The 25,461-nt window shown below is 46.4% G+C and overlaps 9 protein-coding genes across 9 annotated transcripts; 5 read left to right on the top strand and 4 right to left on the bottom strand.

Moving 5' to 3' along the window:
- Positions 1-295: 295 nt before the first annotated feature.
- Positions 296-2,044, bottom strand: T069G_02389 (major facilitator superfamily domain-containing protein; the record flags this gene model as incomplete). Its single annotated transcript, XM_056169599.1, has 1 exon — positions 296-2,044. One exon carries the CDS (start codon positions 2,042-2,044, stop codon positions 296-298), a length of 1,749 nt encoding a protein of 582 aa, XP_056030491.1.
- Positions 2,045-2,901: 857 nt separating this feature from the next.
- On the bottom strand, positions 2,902-3,942 carry T069G_02388 (alpha/beta hydrolase fold domain-containing protein; the record flags this gene model as incomplete). Its single annotated transcript, XM_056169598.1, has 1 exon — positions 2,902-3,942. One exon carries the CDS (start codon positions 3,940-3,942, stop codon positions 2,902-2,904), a length of 1,041 nt encoding a protein of 346 aa, XP_056030490.1.
- A 460-nt stretch (positions 3,943-4,402) lies between these two features.
- On the bottom strand, positions 4,403-5,899 carry T069G_02387 (alcohol acetyltransferase domain-containing protein; the record flags this gene model as incomplete). The annotated part of the gene is made up of 2 exons (XM_056169597.1): positions 4,403-5,802; positions 5,860-5,899. 2 exons carry the CDS (start codon positions 5,897-5,899, stop codon positions 4,403-4,405), a joined length of 1,440 nt encoding a protein of 479 aa, XP_056030489.1.
- Positions 5,900-6,467: 568 nt separating this feature from the next.
- T069G_02386 (pyoverdine/dityrosine biosynthesis protein domain-containing protein) lies at positions 6,468-11,713 on the top strand (the record flags this gene model as incomplete). The annotated part of the gene is made up of 8 exons (XM_056169596.1): positions 6,468-6,876; positions 6,963-7,348; positions 7,408-7,792; positions 7,877-8,176; positions 8,247-8,299; positions 8,377-8,799; positions 8,873-9,590; positions 9,642-11,713. 8 exons carry the CDS (start codon positions 6,468-6,470, stop codon positions 11,711-11,713), a joined length of 4,746 nt encoding a protein of 1,581 aa, XP_056030488.1.
- Positions 11,714-12,346: 633 nt separating this feature from the next.
- Positions 12,347-14,125, top strand: T069G_02385 (major facilitator superfamily domain-containing protein; the record flags this gene model as incomplete). The annotated part of the gene is made up of 1 exon (XM_056169595.1): positions 12,347-14,125. The coding sequence occupies one exon, from the start codon at positions 12,347-12,349 to the stop codon at positions 14,123-14,125; it is 1,779 nt and encodes a 592-aa protein (XP_056030487.1).
- A 1,370-nt stretch (positions 14,126-15,495) lies between these two features.
- On the bottom strand, positions 15,496-16,933 carry T069G_02384 (major facilitator superfamily domain-containing protein; the record flags this gene model as incomplete). The annotated part of the gene is made up of 2 exons (XM_056169594.1): positions 15,496-16,697; positions 16,750-16,933. 2 exons carry the CDS (start codon positions 16,931-16,933, stop codon positions 15,496-15,498), a joined length of 1,386 nt encoding a protein of 461 aa, XP_056030486.1.
- A 2,318-nt stretch (positions 16,934-19,251) lies between these two features.
- Positions 19,252-20,167, top strand: T069G_02383 (uncharacterized protein; the record flags this gene model as incomplete). The annotated part of the gene is made up of 2 exons (XM_056169593.1): positions 19,252-19,732; positions 19,803-20,167. The coding sequence occupies 2 exons, from the start codon at positions 19,252-19,254 to the stop codon at positions 20,165-20,167; spliced, it is 846 nt and encodes a 281-aa protein (XP_056030485.1).
- Positions 20,168-20,911: 744 nt separating this feature from the next.
- T069G_02382 (ATP-grasp domain-containing protein) lies at positions 20,912-22,332 on the top strand (the record flags this gene model as incomplete). The annotated part of the gene is made up of 4 exons (XM_056169592.1): positions 20,912-20,971; positions 21,027-21,969; positions 22,027-22,145; positions 22,249-22,332. 4 exons carry the CDS (start codon positions 20,912-20,914, stop codon positions 22,330-22,332), a joined length of 1,206 nt encoding a protein of 401 aa, XP_056030484.1.
- A 662-nt stretch (positions 22,333-22,994) lies between these two features.
- T069G_02381 (maltose acetyltransferase domain-containing protein) lies at positions 22,995-23,782 on the top strand (the record flags this gene model as incomplete). The annotated part of the gene is made up of 3 exons (XM_056169591.1): positions 22,995-23,095; positions 23,162-23,398; positions 23,467-23,782. The coding sequence occupies 3 exons, from the start codon at positions 22,995-22,997 to the stop codon at positions 23,780-23,782; spliced, it is 654 nt and encodes a 217-aa protein (XP_056030483.1).
- Positions 23,783-25,461: the final 1,679 nt, after the last annotated feature.

Genomic DNA, 25,461 nt, shown 5'->3' with positions numbered 1-25,461 from the left:
ATTATTGCAGAACGTATCCTGTAGAGTAGCCGACTCACTGTTCGAAAGTACTGCCATACAGTGATATCAGAGCCCCACGGCAATAATATACAAATCCCCATTCCAGTAGTAATTACATCGGAAGGAAAGGAATTTAGGAATGACAGATGTAGGTATCAGCACCAAGATCGGTCAGATACGCTGTCCTTTTATTTGAAGGAAGTTGGCAATCTAGACTGTAGGCGATTTCATGGGAAAAAGAATAGTAGACGGGAAGACGAAGATACATCTTATTGAAAGTGAAGTCTATATGTACTTAGATTACTTGGCCTATCACTTGCTGGATATTCTTGATGTTATTATTTCTCCAAAGAGCAACTCCAACAAATCCAACAGCCCAGATCGCCGTACCAGCCACCAGCATCATTAATTGTGCGTCCCCGTAAGCACGTTGGATAGCAATCCTAGTGGGCGTACCGACCGGATAACTCAACTGTACTTCTAGCATGCTGTATATATTTATGAGATTGGCCTGCTCATCGGGCGGAAGGTACTCAGCAAGCTTGATGGGGAAAACAGCTTGCCAAATAGCACCGGCAATGGTAAGGCCAATAGCGCCGCCTATGGAAGAGAACATGGATAAGATGGCCATGACAACTGCAATATATTGGTGTGATGCGGCAGTCATCGCGGCCATCTGCGATGTGATGATAACGACTCCCGCGGCCACGGAGATGAATATTTGACACATAATGATATAACCAACATTCATGTCTGGTCGCCGGAAATAAATCATAAGGCCCATAAAGAGAGTGTATAAAGGTATAGCGCCGTAAAGAGTAATCGCTTTGAACCGACCCGTATATCGAATAACCACGCCTGTGGCAATTGAGAATAGGCTGCTGCCGAGGCCATAAATTTGGACAACATAGCTTGCTTCGGTGACATTCAGGTCGTTGACAACTTGAAGGAAAGAGCTGAAAAAGCTGTTCCAGCAAAAGAAGCTGATAAAAAGAACCATGCCGAGCATACACGCCCCAATCATATTCCGATCAAGGAGCAGCGAGTAAGGGATAAAAGTAACAGGCGCGAAGAATCTCTCCCATAACGCGAATGCGACGGTTAGAAGAAACCCAAAAACCAACAAGCAGATAATTAGCGGCGATCGCCACCCCAAGGGCTGCAGGGCATATAAATTGAACGGCAAAAGGAAGAGAGCCAGGCCAGCTGTTAATAAAAGGAGGCCAATAGCGTCAAACTCGCGGCAGTAATAGAGAAACTGTTGCAAAGATGACTTTGATTTAGTTCTTTTACTGGTGACGATGCCCTGCTTTTTTGCCTTGAAGTAGTTGAACATCAACATGCAAAATAAAGGAAGACACAAAACAGGTACAATGATAGAAAATGCACCAAAGCACCAGCGCCAACCAGGACCATCAAGGAAAGCAGTTGAGATTGGACCACCCAGCCAGGTGGTGATAATATTAGGTGACGAGGTCAAGGCTGTCATAAGGCCACGGTTGTGCAACCTTGTCGTATCAGCAACAAAGATGTTCACTGTGTAGAGTAGCGCATTGTTGCCAACCGTCCAGAATACCTGAGCTGCAGCGTACATCTCTACATTCGTCGTCGCTGCCATCATAATGAGGCCAATGGTCGTAATGACAAGGGACATAGCATAACCTTGCGGTCGCCCGAAGATGTCGAGTATCTTTGCCACAGTCAGGTTGCACACCCCTCCGATAACGCTGGCCAAGATACCGACTGTAGGAGTCAGAGAATGTTGTTGAAAAGCCGAAGTGACAAAGGGATTGAGGGCTGCTTCGGCGCCTTGTTGCATCAATACAACAAAATAAACGATCCATATCAATATGTAGATAATGATAAGAGAGGTTTTCGACCAAACTATGGCAATAGCCTCGACTCCCTGAACACCAGCTTGAGCATCTTGGTGCACAGCTACCTCTGTATCGCTCGGAGATTTGGCGTCAACATTTTGAACTATTGCGTGTTGCTTTTCGTCGGCGTCCCCTTTGGCATCGGACGATGAGGTTGGATTTTGCATTTCACTCATATCCTGGGTGTTGAGAGGATATGAATGAGCAATGAAGATTATAAAAAGAGAGGTGTAAGGAGGAAGGCCAACCAGCAGTGAATTATTAACCTTCTTTGTATCACTTGTTATGGTGGGATGCACACATGGAACCCCAACCCGTGCGTGTACGGAAAAGGTAACAGCCCAATGACAGTAGTAGTGTCCGTCTTCCTATGCCAATTTTCAACCAATTACTAATGGGAATTTTTATTATGTACTTCCTATCTTGAGTTATTAATTATTCATACGAGTATGATACGCTCTGTTGAACTTCGTATTACGTGCTTCCATATTGTCTCCTGCATACCGCGTCCAATCCCTGTCTACAGCTTCACCAATGACAAATTGCTCAATCTAACTCGCTTGCTCGCCGTCTCGACTGTTTACAGTCAAATTATGCATAGTGTGCATTTTTTATCTCTCGGCATGTGTTATCCACCCCTTGTAGAAGGATTCACCAATAAAACTAGCTCAATTTAACTCGCTCACTGCGCTTGGTATGCAGCACAATCAAGACATCAAATTTTAGCGTTCTTCATCCTGCTGGTATTGATGAAAACCTGCTGTAGGCGAATGACGCCGAGCGTAGTCGAGGTGTAGTGAGAAAATGAAGCCGTCTTGATAAACCATCGCTTTGTATCGACATGTATCGGTCTTGGGGCCTCACCAAAGTCGAGCCCTCGAGGTGTACAATGAAAATTGACAGAGTTATTGAGCTTTGAAAACTGCCAGGAATGTTGGCATAACTACCTAAGCACAAGCAGAAGGACTAGCTAGTTTCAAATTATGATAATTATAGTGTTGCTTTGCTGCCTAGAGAGTCTGCTCTAGCAGGACAAGATTCTTTCCATCCAAGTTCTTTTTGCAGAGACTGCAGCATGAATAAGTGGTACATCAGGGTTATCTATTCCGTCGAATAGGTGGAAAGCCCCTGGCCAGATGTGTAATTCGCAAGTTGAACCACAGCGCCACATGTTGGTAGCAAAGGACACAGCAGAATCGCGAAATACTTCGCACTCCGCCGCGTCAATGTAAGTACATGGGAGGTTCGACAAGTCTTCTGCTCGAGATGGCGACTGATACTGCGATACTGTGTTGCTCCCCCTGTCTTCCCCAATAACGTAGTCCCATGCCATGCGATTTGTAATACCGCACCAAGGACTCCCATATTCAAATTGCTGGTCTGAGATGCTGTCGCAGCGATCATCTAGCATGGGAGATAAAAGCATCTGGCCCTTGATGGGAGTCGCGGGAAGCTTCCTATCCCTAGCCATCAGGCATATTGCGGCCGCTAGGGCTGCTCCGCCGGAAACACCCCAGATAACAATCTTCGCTGGATCAATGCCAACGACGATCGCGTTCTCAGATACCCAGATGAGCCCAGCGTAACAATCTTCTGCTCCTCCTGGAGCTCGAGTCTCCGGAGCAAGGCGGTACTCGATGGTTATGATGACGCACTCGATACCTTTGATGATGTCTAACAGCTCAGCAACGCCAGAAAAGCGATCACCTGCAATCATCCCTCCTCCATGTATGTGGTATAAAGCTGGCAGAACATTCGAAGTTGGGTTCTTTGGCGCAAAAACAGATAGCGTCACATTATTGCCATTAGGACCAAGAGCGTGATACTCAGTATGCTTCATATGTACTGCGCTTTTTATAATGGTATCTGCAGGGTGAATGTACTCTTCGCCGTCACCAACGGCAGTGAAGCCACGCATTAGTTGGAGGTCTACCTCCTCGGGGAGAAGAAACGAATCGATGATGGGCGCTAGTGTGGGATCAATAACTGGTCGTGGAATTTTAATCCTGGAATCTAGCTGTGCCGCCTGAGAGTAGGGAAATGGATAGCTCCGAAGTTGGGCCATTTCAAGAAGTTTCAAGAGTGGTTGACGAAAGTCTAGGGGAATTCCTCCAAGAGCAATGAAAGTCTTTGCTGCTGCTCTGGTTTTGGGCATGTAGGAGGTAGACACAAACGGAAGACGCTGCGCCTTTTGTATAAACTAGTATATGGTACTCTGTTCAGCGCTTAAATAGTCGGGCCAGCATATAATTGTGGAAACCCAGCTGCTCCCTGTATATGAGATTCCGTTGATTCACACGCTGAAAACGATCTCTGTTTCTATAATCCCGGTTGTAAGGAATACTGAATGACATGTAGATACTTTAATATTGGTCAGTTATCATAAAATACTATTATTCTGTACTAGAAATATCCCCAGAATCTTAGCATCTCTGAGATGGCGGTATCCAGCACGCTCAATGAGCAGCTAAAGTCAAATTTGAAGTCTAGCACATGGGTGACAGCCTGTTTTTGCCATACCTCTCTTAGCTATCATCTTCAAAATATTTCTTAACCTCTCTGCTGACTTCTCGAACAAGACCATCCTCAACAACGCCTTCCTGCCAACTAAACCCGACGGTCATTGATCCATCTCCTCCAGTAGCGATACTGATAGTGATTGCAGCACCTGATACCAAAGAACTTCGACTGAGTAGAACTTTTCCTACTTGCCAACGAGTATCGGCCTTCCTCTCCGAAGTCACAGCAGACGAGAAAAGCCCCACGTTTGTTACTTCAAACGCTGCGTCGCGAGGTTTGCCAACCATTGAGGTGAAGATAGCCGAGATATCTGGAATAGTCTCCAACACTGAAACTGCCGTATAAGGTTCCCCAGAAGGCGATACGTTATCTAAGTAATGCCTGATACCTTTTGATGCTTGCTGAGCGCAGGTCCATATGTCGTCGGCTGGGCTAGGATTCTCAGAGTGTTGACTAGGCCGTATGAGCTGTACTCTGGTGGCATCAAAGTAACTACCCATTGCAGTCTTAGTGGCCTCACTAGATAATCGAAGCCATGGCCGTAGATTGACTGGAATGATACAAGTGAGGGCTTCAATATTGGGTGGAAGAATATTAAATAGGGTCGTAGCGATGACAGACGACACGACAGATGCTACAGAGAGTCCTTTCTGCTTGCATTTGCGAAAGAAGGATTCGGAAGTCCCTGATGAGATATGGAAAGAGATCCAACGAGATATACAGGGACAGCGGATGGAGTTGCCAGTCCATCCGTCGAGATTTGTCGCGGAATGAAGAGGCGGATTCGGGTTGATCGGCAGAGGGTGCAATGCCCCAAGAGCTGGCATTATTTGAACATCATCATCTGGGAGAATTATCTGCTTACTCTGGAGACTAGATATAGGAGAAGAAGAAACAGTCTCTAGTGAATCGAGGAACGTATTGTGGAACACTAGACCAGAGAAGCCGTCGCCAATAGCGTGATGATAGATGAATGATGCCGTAAAGCTCATATCTTCTTCAGTGTCTTGAAGAATAATAAGGCGCCAGAATGGCGCTGTTCCATAATCATTTTTGAAGTTGGTGTTATGCTGATCTTCTAGGACGGCATCAAGTTCTTCGTCTTCTCCTTCGTCGAGAATATTTAAAGGCTTGGAACGTATGAGGAATTTGATACTCTGACCGAGGTCGATTGAGGGAAGAGAAACAAAGTAGGCATTGGGGGTATCTTCGTTGGCAGGTATGGCGAATAATACAGGATGCTTGTTAATCACATCTCCGGCCGCTGCGTAGACAAGCTTACGTAGATCGGATACCGCAAAAGAGGAGGATCTCGGGAGACGGTAGTGAGCCGAGAGACCGACGTTGTTAAAATATCCTAGGTGGTGACAACATGCAGATACTTGCTCGAGTTTGCCTAAACTAACTGATTAGAGATATGCAATATTATCATCGTGACTGTCCTAGATCTTGTTTGAACTACCTAGTGGCCGTAACTTCTTCAGTTGCTTCATACTCAACATTTTGCTTATGGTTCACTGAAAATGAAATTCAGATTGCTCAAAAGTGAAGGTAATTATTATTTGAGTCATACGGAAACATTCATGTACATAACCTTCTCACTCTAATTCGCTTGGGCAGACTTGCAGTCTAGCGTACTTATGCGTGCAGATGCAGATGCAGATTTCTGCCTCAAACATGCTCTAATCCTAGACAAATGGCAACAGCTGAATAATTACTAGTGCTGACCCGTCCTAGTATGCCCGCCAGCCCCATCATTTCCATCTTTACGATATCAGTGGAGCGGTACGGATGAAGAGTCTTGTTTTAGGACTTGGTTGCGTAATCGCCCGAAAATCCATGGGAAGCTCCTTTGTAAAATGTGCTCGGAAGATCATGCCAAGGAGAGGAGTATTTAGTAGTAAAACAATGATGAGCTCTTTGCTACATCCCCGATACGCATTGCCAACAGGTGCCTCAATTTCTAGCATACATCTAGTTGCACACCTACATGCTCAACGAGTGTTGTAGGCCGTCATCTCTTGAACAACCGATATCATACCTTCTTTCTTCATATCTAATCTAGATATCATGGAGGCAAAGCCAATAAGTGATGATGTTGCACGGAATGTCGACAACTCCTTGACCAACACTTCTCAAACAGGCAGTACAGTTCAGGAGGTATCTCGTCGCATTTTGGACATCATTTTTGAGTATGCTCTTAACAAGTTCGACGATTCAAAAGAACGTTTGGAGAGAGGTGCGGGTAATTTTATGTCGATTATAGACAAATTCGTCGCATCGGAGACTCGGATACAGACATGCTTGCCGGCATTCCCGTTCAAATCCGCAAATAAGGTTTACAAAGTCCTAGGCAGCTTGCCTGATAAGGCTGAAGAGCTTGCATTGGATAGACTGAATACAATGTGTGTGCGTATACAAGAGGTATATGCGTCTGGTGCTGAAGTTACAATCATATCAGATGGCATTACATATAACGGTAAGTTATCTTCCACAATGACCTGAGATTGGGCTTCTTATATTTAGAAGTAACACTAACCTTTTTGCTTACTATGACATACGCAGACTTGTTGTGTATATCTGATCAAGATACATGGGCTTATGGAGAGGCTCTACGAGATATGGCTACCGAAAAGAAGTTCAACTACATCAACTTTGCTCGCATGAAGGACTTACTCGATTTTCCCGCGCCTGAAAAGATGACTGAGATCATTTACGTTGCGAACTGTACCACCTTCCGCCGATTGCTTCTTAATCAGTACGGCCGGGCCGACCTGGATATCGACCATGAGATTGCCACAAATCCTGACACAAAACTGACATACCTCGGATACAAAAGGTTCTTGGAGTCTGATTTGAAGTACATATTCCCTCGAGGGGTAAATCGAACTGCCAATGAATATAAGAGGGAGTGCAAATATCTTGCTAAACAAATGTTACTTCGAGGAGATGTAAGCGGAACAGCCACCCTTCTCTACTAAGTGTTGTTCGATCTGTTAATCATTATTAGGCTTTTGCGCGTGCAATCAAACATGCCTTCCCCAATCACTTACGACTTTCCATCCACGAATCAGTGGGTGTAAACAAGCTTTGGATATGTTTGCTCAACACCAAAACTGGCTACACGACCCCATGGCATTGCAGCGTCGCCAAATTAGCCGATGGAGAGTGGATTAGCGCTCCTATGGCTGAATTTAGCAAAGATGACAGACTGGAGCTCATTTATGAAGGTGGTAGGCCTAGTTACTTCAAAGAGAAGCCGTTGCAGCAAGGTGGACTCAACATCGACGAGACATCAGCAAGCTACCTCCAAGAAGCTAGGCGACGAAGCGCCATCGAATACTTCAGCGAAGCATCCACGCCTACTCTGGTTTCCCCCCATGCAGCCTCACACAGTAACTCTCCGGTGTCTTCGCCTCGCGCCATTATGCCCAGCAGCGCAAGTTCAGCTTCAGAAACTTCCTCACCCCAAAGCTTAGCATCAAGCTTCCAGGACATTGTTGCAGAGGACGGGTCTAAAATTGCTCCATTATCGGGAGATTTCGAACCTGCTCAAGTACCATATGGAAGAAGACTTCTCCCTCAAATCATAGACAAGGTAGCAGTTGTTGAGCCGGAACGTATTGTTTTCTCTCTGGCAACACTGTCTGGTGATTCACTCGAGTTTAATCACATATCTGCTCGCATTTTCAGCAAGGCCGTTGATAAAACTGCTTGGTGGCTTAATAGCCTGGTTGGCAAGCCTGATTCTGTTCAGCCAGTTGGATATATCGGACCTCGTAAGTAAAGCCTTACATTATCCATAAAGCTTATTGTAAGTTAATGGTACTAACTATACAACTCGCCAAGATGATTTGCGATACGTTTTGTTGACATACGCCTGTGTCAAGGTTGGATATGCTGTAAGTTTATATTATACAGATCATCATTTCGACACTCCAGTAGTATGGTACTAATTGATGCAAAATCGCTCCTGCAGACACTGTTCCTATCGCCAAAAAATAATCTAGAGGGGGCGTTGGCAGTCCTTGAATCAGTCAACTGCAACATATGGGTTAATGCTGCAGACGTGCCCCTAGTTTCTTTGGTTAATGACATTCTTGAGAAACGCCCCATGAAGCTTCTGCAGCTCCCTGAGGTCAACGAGTTGCTGACCATTGGCACTGTCAAGCCTTTTCCGTATACCAAAACGTTCGAGGAAGCCATCAATGAGCCTTTCTGCTACCTTCATACTTCTGGATCAACGGGAGTGCCTAAACCTATCCCTTGGTCTCACGGTTTGATTGGTACTATGGACGCAGTGCGATTACTACCCCCCGCTGAAGGTTATGACGATTTGCTTCCGTGGACATCGGATTGGAAGCCAGGCGATACGATATATTCATCATTCCCTATGAGCCATGTATGTTACTTCTCTCCACCTCTTCACAATTTGGAGAAAGGGGAGCCAAATGTGCTAACCGTAGTAAATACAGGGAGCCGGAATTATCATGGATATCCTGATGCCTGCTCTTTTCGACTTGCGGTGTATCCTGGGACCCAGGGGTGTTCTTCCCAACGTCAACCTTGTAGAAACACTGGCAGAGAATACCAAGATTGACATCTGGAGCATGGTACCGTCTCTTGTGGACGAGCTGGGAGAAACACCCGAAGTGCTTTCCAAGTTGAGCCGGTCCAAATTTATTTGTGCATCTGGCGGCCCTGTCAGCCCCATCACCGCTGGAAAAGTAAATGATACAATCAGAGTACTGAACCTAACGGGCACCACGGAGGGTCTATTTATTGGCAACCTCGTCACGTCGAGAGAAGATTGGTTCTGGTTCTGCTTTCACCCCTACTCTGGTTTCGAATTTAAGGAAATCGAGGAGAATACTTATGAGCATTGGGTGAATCGAAACGAACATTGGCCTCTCTTCCAAGGCATATTTCACACTTTCCCAGAGAAAGAGTCAATTAACTTTAAGGATTTATATGTGAGGCACCCAACGAAACCAAATCTGTGGTCTTTTAAAGGGCGAAGCGATGATCTTGTCGTCCTGTCCAATGGGTATAAGATAACGCCTTTGGAAACGGAAGCTTTCATCGCCACACATCCTGCCATTGAGAGCTGCCTTATTTTCGGAACTGGGAAACCCCAAGCAGGTCTACTGATCGAGTTGAAAGACCCTTCCATTAAAACTGACGAACTCATTGGTAGTATTTGGGAAACCGTGAAGAAGGCTAACTCTATCTCCCGACACAAAGACCAGCTTCTCAGGGACTTTGTCACCTTTTCAGATCCTAATGTGCCCTTTATTCGTACAGATAAGGGTACTGTAAAGAGATCTGCTACACTAGCGCTCTACGCCGACTATATTGAGCGCTTTTACAGCTCTCGTAATGACGATATTTGCTATGGCTACCCTTTCGATATGGACTCGGTTGAGTCAGTTCAGAGCGGCATTCGTGAAATCCTCGCGTCTTCACTCCCAACAGCCCGAACAGCATCCCCAGATACGAACTTATTTGATCTTGGGCTGGACTCTCTGGGCGTTTTTGCAGCTATCAGGGCGATCCGAGCAGCTTCAGGCTTAGGTGAACAGATTGCTCCTCGTCACGTCTATGCCAATCCAAGTATTGCCAATCTTGCTTCAGCTATCTTACGTCTGGTAGCCGAAGATAAGAGTGCGATCGAAGCAAAGAGATTTGAAAAGAGTACGGAAAGCGATGTGGCCCAGTTGAAGGATACCATTGCCAAACACAAGGCGCGGCAATCATTTCGACTGAATGCCTTCGACTATGTCAATCCTAACCACGGCATGGGCTTGGTCTTCTATTTCTCCCTACATAAAGGTGTTAGTTACGACAAAGCCTTTGCCAACTTACAAGAAGGCCTCAATCGTATATTCGACTTAATCCCAGCCCTGAGTGGCAAGATTATGAACTCCTCTGAGCAAGAGATTGGCTATACTAGAGGAAATCTTTGTGTTACTATCCCGCCTGACTCCATGGCAGCTTCTGTACGAAACCGTCTAGTATACAAGGATCTATCTAATATTCTCCCATCATTCGACGAGCTCCGAGATGCGGGCTTCCCACCGTCTGCTTTTACAGACGGCCTTGTCTTACGAGACGATCCATTCCCGAAGATGCCCGCCGATATTTTTGTTGGCCAGGCCAACTTTGTCTCTGGCGGATGTATTCTAGCAGTTGACTTGAATCATTGCTGTCTCGATGGTGTTGGAGCCATGATTGCTATCAAAGCTTGGGCCGAAAACTGCAGATATTTGCAAGGCAACGAGGCAGCAACATGTCAATGGTATGACCCCGAAAGCTTCAATCACAGCTTGCCGGAGATTATTCATCAGCAAGAGGGTTGGGATCGACCACTTCATGAAATCGACCCATCTACATGGAGGTATCTACCATTCTTCCCCCCAGACGATGATAAAAGCCACACTGGTATCTTGGCTACAGAGGAGACGGCGAAAATGGGCAAAGACGACAATCTCCTTCCCACGCAAGGTTCAAAAGAAACAGTTCTCTCGCCGCAGCTCAACTTCACTCTCCATCCTATTTGGCCATTACCTCGCGCTGAAAGAACCTTGAAAACAACTTTATTTTTAATTCCACCCGAAAAGTTGGAAGAGTTGAAACAGGACAGCCTCCCTGATGCCAAGGCTAAGGGGGTGACATGTTCTATTAGCGATATTGTGCAAGCGTTCTTCTGGCGCAGTGCCATCAAGGCGCGGTATCGCGTGGCTACAGAAATCCGCAAAGAGACCTTCGGACCTGACGATATCTCCATTCTCGAGTTACCTACTGATGGTCGCCCTTATTTTTCCTCTCTGTTGCCTTCGACATACATGGGCAGCTTACTCATCTTGAATCGGTCCAGTATGTCAGTCGAGACACTCTGTTCTCCGAAGACCAGTATAGGAGACGTTGCGTATCTGCTTCGTCAATCTGCTAAGAGCATTACACCCTCGGTTGTTCATGATGCATTTTCAATTTTGCAATCGCTTCCAGACCATTCAAGGTTCTCAACCGCCAATATGGGCCTTGAACATATGCACGCCATGATCTCCAACATGATGCTATTCCAGACTAGTGAGATCTGCTTTGGAGACCAATTCTTCGCCAATGGAGGCTCCCCAGAGTCTATGCGGCCACAACTTGAGCGGGGAAATGGACGGTTTAGATTCTTGGTCATCTTTCCGATGAAACAAGATGGAGGTGTGGAACTGGTCATGGGTACTCACCCTGAGGAACTGGAAATGTTGATGAACGATGAGGAGTTTACAAAATATGCCACTCTTGTAGGTTCCAGTCATTAAATTTACGCATTGTCTACGCGGGTAGCATATTGAGATAAATTTGGATCTTAAGACCGGAATTCTACGTGTTAATTATGCATTTGAAACACCAAAGTTGATAACTCTGGCTTTTGAGAGTGTTCTTATACAGCGCTGGACTACACAGCTACATGGTACAATGTATACAGTTTTGATAAAGCCGTTATTTTTCATGTCTTTCGTCAAATCACTTATCGTGCTTAATCATATAGCAATCTTAAGTTCTACTGTTCACCACTAAGACGGTCTTCCATTTCTCGATCTGCATGTTGATAATCCTCTTCATACCCTTGCATATTGAGCAAGTTATCATAGGCTATCGGGGCTCGCTATGAATAATAATTGTCATATGAGCAAGTTCTTTTGTAAACTTGCTCTACAAGGATTATTAGTCCTAGTCAAGAAGTGCCATACTGCCGTTATGCGCTAATTTTGCTGCAATGGGTCGGTCATTTCTTGGGGCAGAAGACTTGGCGGCTGTCCTGCGATATCAGCTCATCAAAGTTGAGCCAATATTTTGAATGTCAATCATAGTTTCTATTCATACTCTCTATATATTTTGACTATCTCTGGGCTGGTATAATCTTGCTGAAACTTCCCACTTCTTGACAAGTCATGGTGTCATCGCCTCCTGCTCCGGTCAGCCATCTACCTCAAACTGTTCTTTTCGATGACGAAAGTGTGAATCTCCTTAACAATACTGGTTCCAACTACAATCACGATGGTCTCGTCGTTAATAATGATGACGAACCTTCCATTCCTTCTAATATTGATTCAGTTATTGAGGATTTCGAAGCTGTAACTGTGCCATGGAAGACGAGTGCTCTGGTGCTTGCCTACGTTGTTATTTGGCTCACCTATTTTGTCGAAGGAATTCTATCAGCTACTACCGGAATTCTGACACCTTATGTCACTTCCACCTTTGCCCAGCATTCTTTTACTCCTGCTGTCGGTATCTCAAGCAGTGTGATTGGTGGTGTTACCAACCTCACTCTCGCCAAAATTCTTGATATTTTTGGCCGGGCTCACGGACTTCTTTTCTGCATCATTATCGCTACAAGTGGTCTTGTTATGATGAGTACTTGCAACAGCGTTCAAGGTTATGCCACTGCTCAAGTCTTCCAGACTATTGGAAACAATGGCATTCTCTATAGCCTGACTGTACTTGTTGCTGACACTTCTTCAATGCGCAACAGGGGTTTGGTACAAGCCATAGTCAGCTCACCGAATCTTATTACGTCTTGGCTTTCTGGCCCCATATCATCAAGATTTATGAACGGTCCAGGCTGGCGTTGGGCATTTGGCTTGTTTTCGATTCTCGTGCCGTCTATCACTCTCCCACTTTTCTTCCTTTTGTTGAGTCATCTCAATATCAAGAAAATGAGCATGCCTCAAAGGAGTGAGAGTGAGAGTGATAGTGGTCGTAGTCTTCTACGAACATTTCTCCACTATTTTCGACAATTCGATGCTATTGGCCTTATTCTCTTATCAACAGGTGTTGCACTACTTCTTGTATCACTCAATCTCTACGCACTACAAGACTGGAATTCGATATATGCTATTACATTGTCAATTACCGGAAGTCTCTTCATCGTCTTGTTTGTGGTGTGGGAGAGATATTATGCGACTATCACTTTCGTGTCATACTCAATTCTTCTTGATCGCACCGTGTTGGGCGCTTGCATTCTATCCTCCGCTTTATTCATTAGCTTCTGGTGTTGGAATAGCTTCTTCAGCTCGTATCTCCAAGTTGTGAACAACCTCAGTATCGAAAACGCAAGCTATGTGGTGCAGTTATATACCGTCTTTTCAGTCTTGTGCAGCATCGCCGTTGGCGCCCTAATTCACCTGACTGGGCATTTCAAGCCAGTGTGCCTCTATGTAGGGGTCCCATTGAGTCTTCTGGGTTTAATATCAATGTCATATTATGGAAATAGTGAAAATGGAATTGGATACATAGTTGTGTCTCAGATTTTCATTTCCGTCGCTGCTGGCGTCATCATGGTTTGTGATGAAGTTGCAATTCTGGCTGCTGCCCCTAATCATGACGCGGCTGTTTGTCTGGCTGTGTTAGGGTTATTTGGTAATATTGGAGGAGCAATTGGTTTAACCATTGCATCAACAGTTTGGCAGAATATCTTCCGCAGGAAGCTAATGGAGTTTGTTCCAATAGAACAGCTTCCAAATGTGGCCAAAATTTATGCAGATCTATCTACCCAGCTCTCATATCCCATTGGTTCTGAGACACGCATCGCCATCCAGCATGCTTACGAAGATACCCAAGGGAAATTGTTGGCTATAGCAATGGCAGTATGGGCCGGTGGCTTCATCGCGGTTGTTTTGTGGCGGAACATCAATGTCATGGACATAAATCAGAGTAAATTATATAGTTAGTCAGAAGAAACATTTAGTATTGAGAATATTGGTACTTACATCTCAACCCTCAGCACCCATATAGAAACACTTAGCATTTCATTTCCATATAATTGATGACTTAAGCCCTTCCCACCAACATCAAGTTACGAGATGATCCAATTAGCCGGCTAGAGTGTGTTGTCTTTTGCCACGCATTAATCCACTTAAAGATGACCACGAAGCTCAATAACTCGACATACACATCGTCTTCAAGTGCAACGAGTTTCAGCTGGTTAGGGTGAGCTGCCGTTGAGGCGTGGCTAAATGTCAGTCGGAAGTCGAAGGTAATCATATAAACATACCCTCACTTGACACATTCGCCAATAATTAATAGGGTAGTGCTCTCCAAAATACGGGTGAGCTTGTCACACGTTTATTCTTGAGATAAGACTCAGCAATCCCTCTTGTATCAAAGTAATTTTCTTCAAATATTCCTCGACTGCAAGAAAATAGTTTAGCTGCTCACATTGTCGCCTCTGTAATTGACAAAGACCACCGACCTTCCTCTATGCCTTTTTTAGCACTGTTAAGAAGGTATTTGTAGTTCCAGCAACTGTTACTGTTTCCCATTTGCCGGCATTGGTTGAACAAATTGGAGGTATCTTCCCCACACTACCCTTGCCCCAGCACGGAGCCGTACGGAGAATAATAAACTCAGGGAACTCAACCAACAGCAAATCTAGCTCTTAGATCCACCCTCCCCCATGTTAATGCATTAGTGTTATCAGTTTGCAGGAAGTTATCAAGTTCCCTGAAGGTTGGGTAGGCTGCTTTATCGATAGCTAGGAGATATAACCGTGTCGGTCATGGTGTGCAAACCAACCGGAATGAGTTGCTAGTGGACACGCGTCAACTTTTGTCCATCACGCAGACCGGACTTTACGCACTTGCTCCTTTACAGAGGAATGTCAGCTACGAAGTCAGTTAAATTTGGGATAAAATTAGATATCTATAAAGTGAATGACGTTCAATACAAATATAACTGCTCTGGAATCTGTTGTTGCCTTGTTGAACAAGGCTCTGTAGTCAAGCCACCCTATTGATGGAGCTGAGACCCGGAATTAGAGGTACAGTGAACGAACGATGTCTTTTTTTGCAAAGCCCTAAAAAGGGCTTCCGTAGTTGATAGCACTTATAAGTAGCAACCGCCTGAATCTACCCGAGTCAGATGCCTGGGCGTGTGTCGAGATAGACGATAAAACAGCGAAATAGAAGAAGAAAACTTATCACAAGAATGCACTAGCCAACGATGTGTACCACCAATTCCTTTACCTTTTTAACAGCTTATGAAGCCAGTGGTGCTATTGCGCATGTTTGCTTGCGATGAAATTGCATAGTCCTCTTACCCTTTAGTCTGTAGTGAATAAATGAGAGCAAGTTGTAAGTCCCTCTTTACTCACGATCCTCGCCCCCTTCCACAAAGGAGCCCAGGCTCCCATGACGGCAGTAATACCGGTGCAGAGAATCATGGGACCGTACTTGGTAGCATAACCCAACGGTTCCTCTGCAATAGCCCCCTTGATGGACAAAAGTGAGCCGCTGATTGGCCCACCAAGGATATATCCGAGTCCCCGACCTCCCAAAAGAAGACCAAAGATGAGGGAGGACTCTGCAGCTCCATCATCTCGCTTGATCTCGTGCAGCATACTAGACCAGGTGGAACTAAACCCTCCAGCAAAGAAGCCATAAAGGACGACGAAAACAACCATGGTACTAAGTTGATGGCCAAGTCCCCAGAGAAGGAAAACAGGGAGGGCGCTTCCAAAGGACGAAAGGAGGATTACTTTAGTTGCTGAAAGCTTATCTCCCAACCAGCCATGAACCAATGATCCAGGCACCGATGCCGTAGAAAATAATGCAAGTAGAATGGGACCCGTTACAGAAGAAAGACCAATGGCGGAGGCGTAGCTAGCCAGATACGTGCTTGGCATGAGATAGCCGAGAGCTTGAATGATGATTCCAATTTGCATCATCCAAAACGAAGTATGGCGGAGAAACGCAAACGATAGAGGTCGGGAACGAGTGGTAGAAGACAGTGGAATACGGGGCCTGAGAAAGAAGAGCGTCGGTAATATCATAATGGCAGAAGCTACGGCCCACGAAAGAATGGTTGCGCGGAGACCAAAGCGGCGTAGCAAGCTGCTGAAGACGAAAGGCATAGCGACACCAAATGACGACTTGCCCGACCACATGATTCCGTAGGCGAGTCCCTTTCGTTGAATGAACCACTCGTCCATGTACAGAGAAATGGGGCTGAAGAGAAGCCCACAGCCAATTGAATAGAGTGCACCTTGGGTGGCGATCAAACCCACGATGGTGTTGACGAAAGCAGAAGCAGACAAGCTCGTCATTGTGATCAAAAGGCCGGCAGGGCCACACCAACGCCGGAGATGCGGATATTTGTTCAGTATCATGAATATGACAGGCATCATGAGATACATGATGCCCAATTGCATAGACCCTACAGTGGCGATGGCTCCAGCAGAAGCATCTATGCCGTGCTCGGGATCGCTATAGTATTCTTGAAAGATGCCAAAGGAGATAGAGTATCCTGTCACACCCTATCAGTATTCAACACGGTTGTAAGACAAAGGTTGGAATACCCCAAATTGGAGCTTGTGCAATGGTGCAACATGCAAGAGCTAGATAGGCAGCACGGCCATGGTCAGCTGGGGGCAGTGTTTGCGACCGTTGTATTGGGTCTTCGAAGTCTTCTTCTTGGTCATGATTCGTACTTTCAAGGACACGACTCATTTCATGTTCTTCTTGGCTAGTAGGGTAGGCCATTTTGCCATGCTACAGTACAGTAGGCAGTGTGCGTAGTAGCAGTTAGTAATTGACGAAATATTGTTTACCAAAAACAAGACTGTCACTTCATATATATTTAAACCTCAAAAAGCTTCAAAATAAATGCCGAGTTGATCTACAGAGCCACATCCGTCACCGGTCCGACATCGCAGATTGGCTCATGAGTGAATGCGGAGCGGTGCGCCACGCTATTATTGAAAGTGAGTAATGATATCACTTGTTTCTTACTTTACTCGCAGTGTTATCCAGAGCTGCAGTGGTAATAATACTTGAGTCTATTGTTCGTTACATCTCTGAATTTGATGGTTTCACGAGCAAAGTGCTTCTCAAGGCACACGACTAATTGCCTATTGTGGGTGTACTGTACTCAAATGGCCAGTGATGGAAATCTCCAAATGTAGTGACTCCGCGCGACTGGAATTGGTCTTGTGTCTCTCGTTACGGGCGGGGAAACTCCGTCTATCAAGCCTTGGGGTCGGAGGATTATATCCCTGCCTCAAACACCATCGCATTGTTGTTGCTGCTTTGATGTTACATGTGCTTTCGTAATAAAGTCGCTGCAAGTGGGTGTGGCCAGACTCACTAACAACGGCGTTTTATGCATGTGTACCCAATGTTCTATAAATACAGGGCTAATGCCACCCGTGTTTGCATGGTTACATGTAGCATCTGCTGCATCTGCGATACGCCGCCCGCAACTACTTGTACTTACCGACAAGGTGGCTCCCGTGTCCTATCGTCTGAACCGCTTTTGTCGAATAGCTGTAGAGCTGTACAGCTTCATTGTCAGCCCTCGTTCCAAAAGAGTACGATATGGAAATTATGTCCGTTTGACAGACACTACCGAAGAGCAGTACCAGCGGCTTGGATTATCTCCAGCGCCCGCTACCCCCTTAATTACTCGTACAACGCCTTCTCTCGTGGGAAGCCCCTGTATTTTTAATACTAGCATAATAAGATTTGACACTGGCAGACGATGATGTCAGGCACTGGAACTTATTATAGCAGTACCGTAGCCGTGGTGTTTCTTACTCCGTACTCCGTGAATAGGCACTTAAATCCCCACAACAGACAGGCCTTGTGCCGCAGCCAGCATTTCGGGAGCTAACGCGTGTGTCAAGTCGTTGGCCGAGCTACTGTTGCTTACTTGCGCATGTCAAGGTTCTAGATCTAGCGGTGACTGGTCCAAACTCCCAGGGCTAATTTAGATCTGCCTGCACCAGGACTCGCTTGCTGGGGCTGCGTAAGTTTTTCCCAAAATGTATCTTCATGCGATCTGGCACAGAGATGTCGCTAGCCCATGATGCCATTGTTACCACATGAGCTCCGTACAGTTATCAGAGTCTTGCTGCGCACTCACCGCGTTATCCCCGCCCTCGTCGCATGCGCATGCGGGAATCCCGTCCCCTAATTCGACATTCAACGATAGCACATACCAGCTGACGGCGTTACTGAGAGCCTTGGAGCGGCGGCTTTGAAGCCGAGCGAATATAATGCCATATAGAGTAGGTATGAGGGTCTGTGCAATGTTTCAACCTCCTTTTACATGACCGACGGTTCTGCAATACTACTATAAGTGTGGAGTGAGAAGAGTAACATCAGTGTCACCCAAGGATGATGAAGTTTCGATATAGGTACTCGTGATTATTCAACAGATTCGCTGTTAATTTTGTTTGAACGGAGTATACCAAGAACGCTTACACAATTTTAGGCAATTTAGCGCAAGCAATCTTCAACTTACAGGTAGTTTACGCACGACAAAATAAATGCAATTAGCCAAAATTGAATAGGGCTTTAAGCAGCTAGCAGCTGGTGTTGGTTAGTGGGATAGTCGGCCGCTGTAAGCTTATTACAAAATGGCTGAAATTGGGGTAAAAATCAACTAAAGTCGGCATCTCGAGAAAACTAAGTAGCCGATAGTGTCAATTAATCTCAATCGAATATCATGTGCGAATATCTCGGGCATGAAACAATAGAGAGACTCAACACTTGAAGCAAAATCAACCGCTCACCCTAAGAGTGGTATTGTTTATGATAGTTGTGTCTCACAATTCAAGAGTGAACTTGCCGCATCATCCGGATATCTACGAAGCACAGACGCCATGAGGGGACTACAGAACGGGATGAGGCCCGTAAAGCAGCTGTTTTCTCAGACAATTCGTCATGTATCAACGACCCCAGCTCCGCATATCAAAACAGCTGCCGAAGCAGCGTCTCATTTAACAGAGCACTTCGCGCACAAAGTGACCAAACGCAGCCAATACATCGACCCGAATCAAGTACAAAAGCTTGCAATAATGCTTGGTCGACCAGTCCTCAACGGCCACGACACGCGCCGGGTTAATGTGCCTACGGGCACACCAATACCCCCTGCTTACCACCTTGTTTACTTCACGCCCGACGATCTCGAAGCTGAACTTGGTGCTGACGGGAGTGACCGGACGTTTAATGCACCCGCCCCTTTTACAAGGAGAATGTGGGCAGGTGGTCATATGAAGTTTGAAAAAGAAAACCCCCTGAGAGTCGGGGAGGAAGTGGAAGAGCATACCAAGCTGATCAGTGCGGTGGCGAAGACGAGCAGGTCCGCTGGCGAGATGGTACTTGTCGAAGTAGAGAAAAAGATGTATGGATCACAAGGACTGGCATTGGTTGATACACGGTCATGGGTATTTCGCCCAGTGCTACATTCTAACGCTCGAGAGGGTGTAGCGCTGAGGAGTGTCGACGGCAACATCCTAGCCGCATCATCTATTTTTGATGTAGTAAATGATAGCACCGGTGAGTATAGCATGTATTTGTCAAGGCTGGGTTTATACGACGCTTGGCTCGGCTAACCCCTTGATTACAGCTTTTCCGATACGCAAACTCTCATGGTCACCCGTTGGCCTTTTCCGATTCTCTGCACTGACCTTCAATGGTCACAAGATTCATTACAATGAAGATTGGACTCGTAATGCCGAGGGTCATCCTGGTATCGTGGTACACGGGCCTCTGAATGTAATCAACTTGCTAGACTACTGGAGAGATTTCCACGGAGAGGGCACAGGCCCTGATGAAATCATATACAGGGCCATGTCACCAGTTTACGGAGGCGAGGAGTATCAGATACGAACACTCGACATAATGGAAACTACTAACAGCAAAGTATTCGAAGTGGCAGCAGAAAAGAACGGAGTTCTCATCATGAAAGCCTCGATTATCAAAAAGACATAGATATCAGTTCACTTCACTTGAGAAGTTTACTCGAATTTGAAGGCTGTTCAAATAATGAGTTGAATAGAATACATTTAATGGAATCATTGCACCTAACAGCTGTATCAATTCTTCTATTCTCGGTATATTGAAATCTAGTCCATTGTACTCCGTTTACCGTGTTTTCAATCTATACATGTTTTATACCGCTAAACCATTATGTCACGTTGACAGTGGGCCATGTTCCAAGTGGGAATCCGCTGTAACCCAATGTCTCTAAGCCTCAGAGCTTAGCTAACGGAATGGCTTGTGGGGACCTTGGTGACAGAGCCTATACTTTATGAGGCCGGAATATTCGGTAGAATGTACTCCGTGTCCGGTAAGGTGGAATCTGATCAGGCGGAAGTCGGCTACTTGCTTATTCGAGAGACACATCTTTAACTGTTCTACAGGAGATGGCGTTAAATGTTCCAGTTTGTTTTCAAAAGATTCGCATTCACTTCAACTATTTCTCATAAAATTACCCTTTATTGTGCTGAACAAAGGGGCGACTAGGATTTTTATCAAAATTAACTGAATCTCGTCAGGAGCTTCAATGAACCTCGGTCAGGCCACGATGATCCGGGCGGGGGTGGTCCTGACTCGACTACCGAAGGTCTGGTAACACAACTCAACTAGCTTCTCTCCTTTTTGCGCAGAATTTGACTGTGGATTTGGTGGCTAAGATTACGCTGGACATAGACGAGAAATTCTCGATCCTCGCCTATGAAGCAGCTGAGGTGTCTCACCTTACATAGCTATCAGACCCAGGACATACTCAGAGCTGTGCGTTAGCTATGCCCAAGGCGATTACTAAACGCTTACAAGAAGAAATCGTTAGCACGAAATCCCAGTTCCTCGCGGGATATTAGTGCGGACACCTGTTGAAGCTCAGAATGCAGTAAAAGCTTTCGGTAAAAGCTGCATTTTGCAAGCTCAAGTTCTATGTGGGCACCCGGACAAACTCCTTTTTGAGGATGGACTGAGAGGAGGGGTCCAGACGGTCGAGAATCCAGAACAAGGACTGGCTCTGGCTACAAGTATGCTTAACCGCCAAGCCGTCTCAGACACTATCCGGTACCGTTCCTTGACTGTGAGCCAAGTCCTGGTCTCTGAAAGCCTGGTCCACCAAGAGCAGTGGCACTTGGCTATGACTATTGACAGGGAGAATTACTGTCCAGTAGTTATCATTTCTAAACATGATGACAACTCTAGCCAGGATGAAACGGTGCTTCAAGACCTTCGCGAGGGGGGTTGTTCATTCACCTTTGGCTTCTCGGAAGGCATCACCGAGGACCTGATATTGCGAATTTCCAAATATCTCGGCGTTGAAAGCGTGGAAGAGACAAATATAGGTGGTATTCTTACCAACTTGTACAAGATATTCCGAGAAAAAGACGTCACACTGCTGGAAATAAGCTCCCTCGCAAGACTAAACACCGGGCTGTTCACCTGCCTCGATGCCACGCTGGTGGTGGACGATGATGCTGCAAAACGGCAGCCAGACATATTCGGCCTGCGCGATACGACTCAGGAGGTGCACGATGAGGTCAGGGCAGAACAACACGGCCTGGTATATATTAAAATGGAAGGCAACATTGGAAACATTGTCAACGGAGCAGGCCTCGCGATGGCAACAAACGATGCAATTGGGCTTCACGGCGGGGCTAGTGCTAATTTCTTAGACGCCGGGGGTCAGGCAACCAAGGAGACGATGATACAAGCTCTCGGAATCGTCATGGGAGACGAGCGGGTAAAAGCGATATTGATAAACATCTATGGAGGTGTGCTTGTGCTTGGAGACGCCCCATGTTATCAGAAGCGGAACTGACACTGTGAAGGAATCACTAGGTGCGACATGATTGCCGAATCCATCATTGGAGCCGCGCAGGAGATGACCCTGGCCGTCCCACTTGTCGTGCGGCTTCAGGGAACTAACTCGACGGAAGGATTGAAGCTGGTGAGTACAAGAACCAGCAGATTGGTCCCGGCGGATATGCTATAACCCCCTTGTTTCACCGCACTTTTATGACAAATGACTAACTCGTAGCGCGTTATGACAGCTCGCGGATGCTAGGCTTGGGCTCCATGTTGAATCGGACTTTGGGCGTGCGGCACAGCGAGCTGTTGAGCTGGCTCAGCCGTAATAATAGGCCGGAGAAGGGCTGACAGGATTGGCAAGGGGACACAGACAAGCTACATGTGCTGTACTCGTACTACGGCTCAGCCCTGGCACAGACAGCCTTTCAGCAATGAAACATGCTACGAGCACAAGTCTGCTGCCAAGTGCCTGTAGCGCGATTTACAAGGGACGCTCATAGTGGACGGGAACCCCGTCCTTCGTATAACAAGTGAAATTCATCTCAAAATGGTCTCTGTCTGCGGATCCCCACAGTGAGTGGTGGGGAGTAGCCGGATCGGCCGAAAGCTGAGATGGTATTCCCGTTACAGAGGCCTTGTTCAATGTACTAAGGATTCGTAGCCTCTTGCTGCTAGCGGTTGTTCCTCGGACACTGTCAACATCCAGTTTATTGATCCATTTTCACTATAGCATCCTAGAATTAACGGGTATGAGAGGGGGTGGGAAGGGGGAAAGGGTGTTGCTGACTGGCTCCAAATGCCCCCGCCGCTGAGCTCGGGCAAACGACATGGACTATGAACACGTTTGTCCTCGCTGGCATAAAAGAGATTTGGTATATTATTGCGGAGGACTCTTCTCGAGCCAGATTTCTCTCCCCCTCTTCCTTAGACTTTCCTTTTCTCATAGGTGGTGATTTTTAACCTGAGAAAAAAAATCGTCTTCGTTGTCATGGCTAGCACGAAAAAAGACCCGGCGGCGATTGAGCACGCAAAGACTCTCACCCACATCCCGTGGTGTGAGGATTACGAAAAGATGATATCAGGGATGCTGTAAATAATCCCATCCCCTCTTTGCCACCGCCGAGTGACTCCCGGATTTTAATCTCTGCCTCACAGTTACAACTCCCAAGCTCCAGAGCTCATCGAGGGAAGATTTCGGGCTCGGAGACTCATGCACAAGTACAACACCTATTTCCCCGACGACGCCACGAATGACACCCTAGTGGCCGAGAGGGAGAGGCTCCTAAACGAGATGCTGGGCAAGATCGGCACGAACCCCTTCATCGAGACGCCCTTCAACGTCGACTATGGGTGTAACACGTCGATTGGAGACAACTTTTATGCCAATTTCAAGTACGTAAAACCAATAGTAACATTTCGCTGCTGGAGACTGACTCCAGCCCGTGTTTGTGTGGCTTCAGTCTGGTGATTCTTGACTGCGGAATGGTCACAATCGGTAACCGCGTTCTGTTCGGCCCCAATGTGTCAATATTCGGTGCAACACACGAGACCGGAGTCCAATCGCGCCGCAGCGGAATCGAGTACGGTGGCAGCGTCACCATTGGGGATGATTGTTGGATCGGAGGCAACACCACCATCATGCCGGGCTTGACGATTGGAAAGGGATGCACGATAGGAGCAGGCAGTGTCGTCACCAGATCGATCCCCGACTTTTCTATTGCGATTGGTTCGCCAGCCAGGGTTGTCAAGAAAGTTGACCCCGTCCCAGATTTATGATGACTCGAAGCCGGAAAAAAAAGGAGAACTTGCATATATGATAGAGACGACATTTTAACGAGGCAATGAATATTCACATTAACAATAGACAAATCACGTTTCCAAACCTACCGAAGCATTGTCCCTACTCAACGCCTACTTTCTTAGTGCCTCACGTATACCCTACGACAGATACTGCAAATCATGAAGCGCAATAGGGAGCGGATTCGCACCGGCCGATACCGACCGACCTCCAGCTGTAGTAGCTTCCAGACCGTTCTGAGCTGCATGGCCATAAGCCATCGACTTCTCTAAACAGCCAGCGCATAGATGAGCAAGTAGAGCTCCTCTGGCAATGGCAGATCAGGGAAGCATGGCATATATGATAAAGAGGCGGGCAGCAACGGAGACGCAGAAAATCAGTATGAAATCAGTATGCTGTTAGAATGCTGAGCCGGACCCTTGCAAGTCGAAAATAGACCCACGAACGACAACGAACGGGTCGCGAAAACGTTATCGAAGTTGGCACGTTACGGCATCGGTCGTTGATACAGAGCACCACAGCAGACTCCTCTCTGCTGATGGTCCACTGGTAGCCCCTGACTGTAGGATTGCCGTAGGGAATGGTAAAATGCCAAACTTCATGAATCGCCAACCAGGCAAGTGAGAACAAAGACGGAGCGTCCGTGTTTCTAAATAAATGCGTTACATGAGCAGATTCTAGAAATCTCCATGTCTCCTTACCACAGGGCACCGAAACCGCCCGCTCCCAGGAGAGGGGAGAGAGGGGGAGAATAGCGCCAGGCTGCTCCTGACGTCGAATCCAATGTCTCAGCGGCCCAACAAGCCCTAATGTTTCCCTCGCTTTCTACAATCGTATTGAGATTGAAGAATATTCCCTGGGATATCGCCGACGCAACTCTAATTCTAAAGTTTGCTGCGTGGCGACTGGCTCTATCTCACCACCCGAGTTGGGTGTCGACCCTGCACATCATAGTTAAGCCAAGTTATTTAATCTCTAGTGTGTATTTTGGCGGATATTTGTCATGTTCCTCTTCCATATAGTAACAATAGTAATATGCTTAACAAATGCAATGATCTCGACGCTCCAAATACACGGATTACAAGGTTGAACAATACTTGCAGCGATTCAAGCGACACGTCATTGATGGTAGCTAAACACATCTCACGCTCAAAGATATCAGTCACTTGTCATGGCGTATCTGTACCGTACCGGAAGTGCAGGCAAGGGCAGGAATGATGACGGCCGTAACGGCTCTTAGAATAAGGAGGCTGGGGCCACGTGCGTGAGCGATCTTGTAAGTCGCTGGCAGCACTTAAACGACGTAGAGCTCGTGTAGAACCGTAAACCACAAAGAAAGCTCGTCAAATTAAATAATACAGCAGTCTGGAAGCTTTTACTGGGAGAGTCATGACAGAAATAAACAAACCATCTCTAGACTTCTCAACATTAGCTACGTCCGGTTTGAGAGAAGATGGTATTGAGGTTTCTCTTTAAAGTTGAGAAATTCGCGCTCTAGTTCATCTACACAAGATAACACAAGACTTGTTAGTAGTGAATCATCCCATACTTTGGGGAAGGGCAATTCCCCGATCATGAATGCTTGCTTACCAATTCTGGCTTCTGGTCTTGATATATAGGTAATCCGCCTTCAACCCTGGCGTATGTTGGTCATGCG

Source organism: Trichoderma breve, chromosome 2 (assembly GCF_028502605.1).
Source record: "Trichoderma breve strain T069 chromosome 2, whole genome shotgun sequence".
NCBI classification, from domain to species: Eukaryota; Fungi; Ascomycota; class Sordariomycetes; order Hypocreales; family Hypocreaceae; genus Trichoderma; species Trichoderma breve.
Note: the sequence above shows the minus strand (reverse complement) of the source record. Positions and strands in the feature narration are given on the sequence as shown.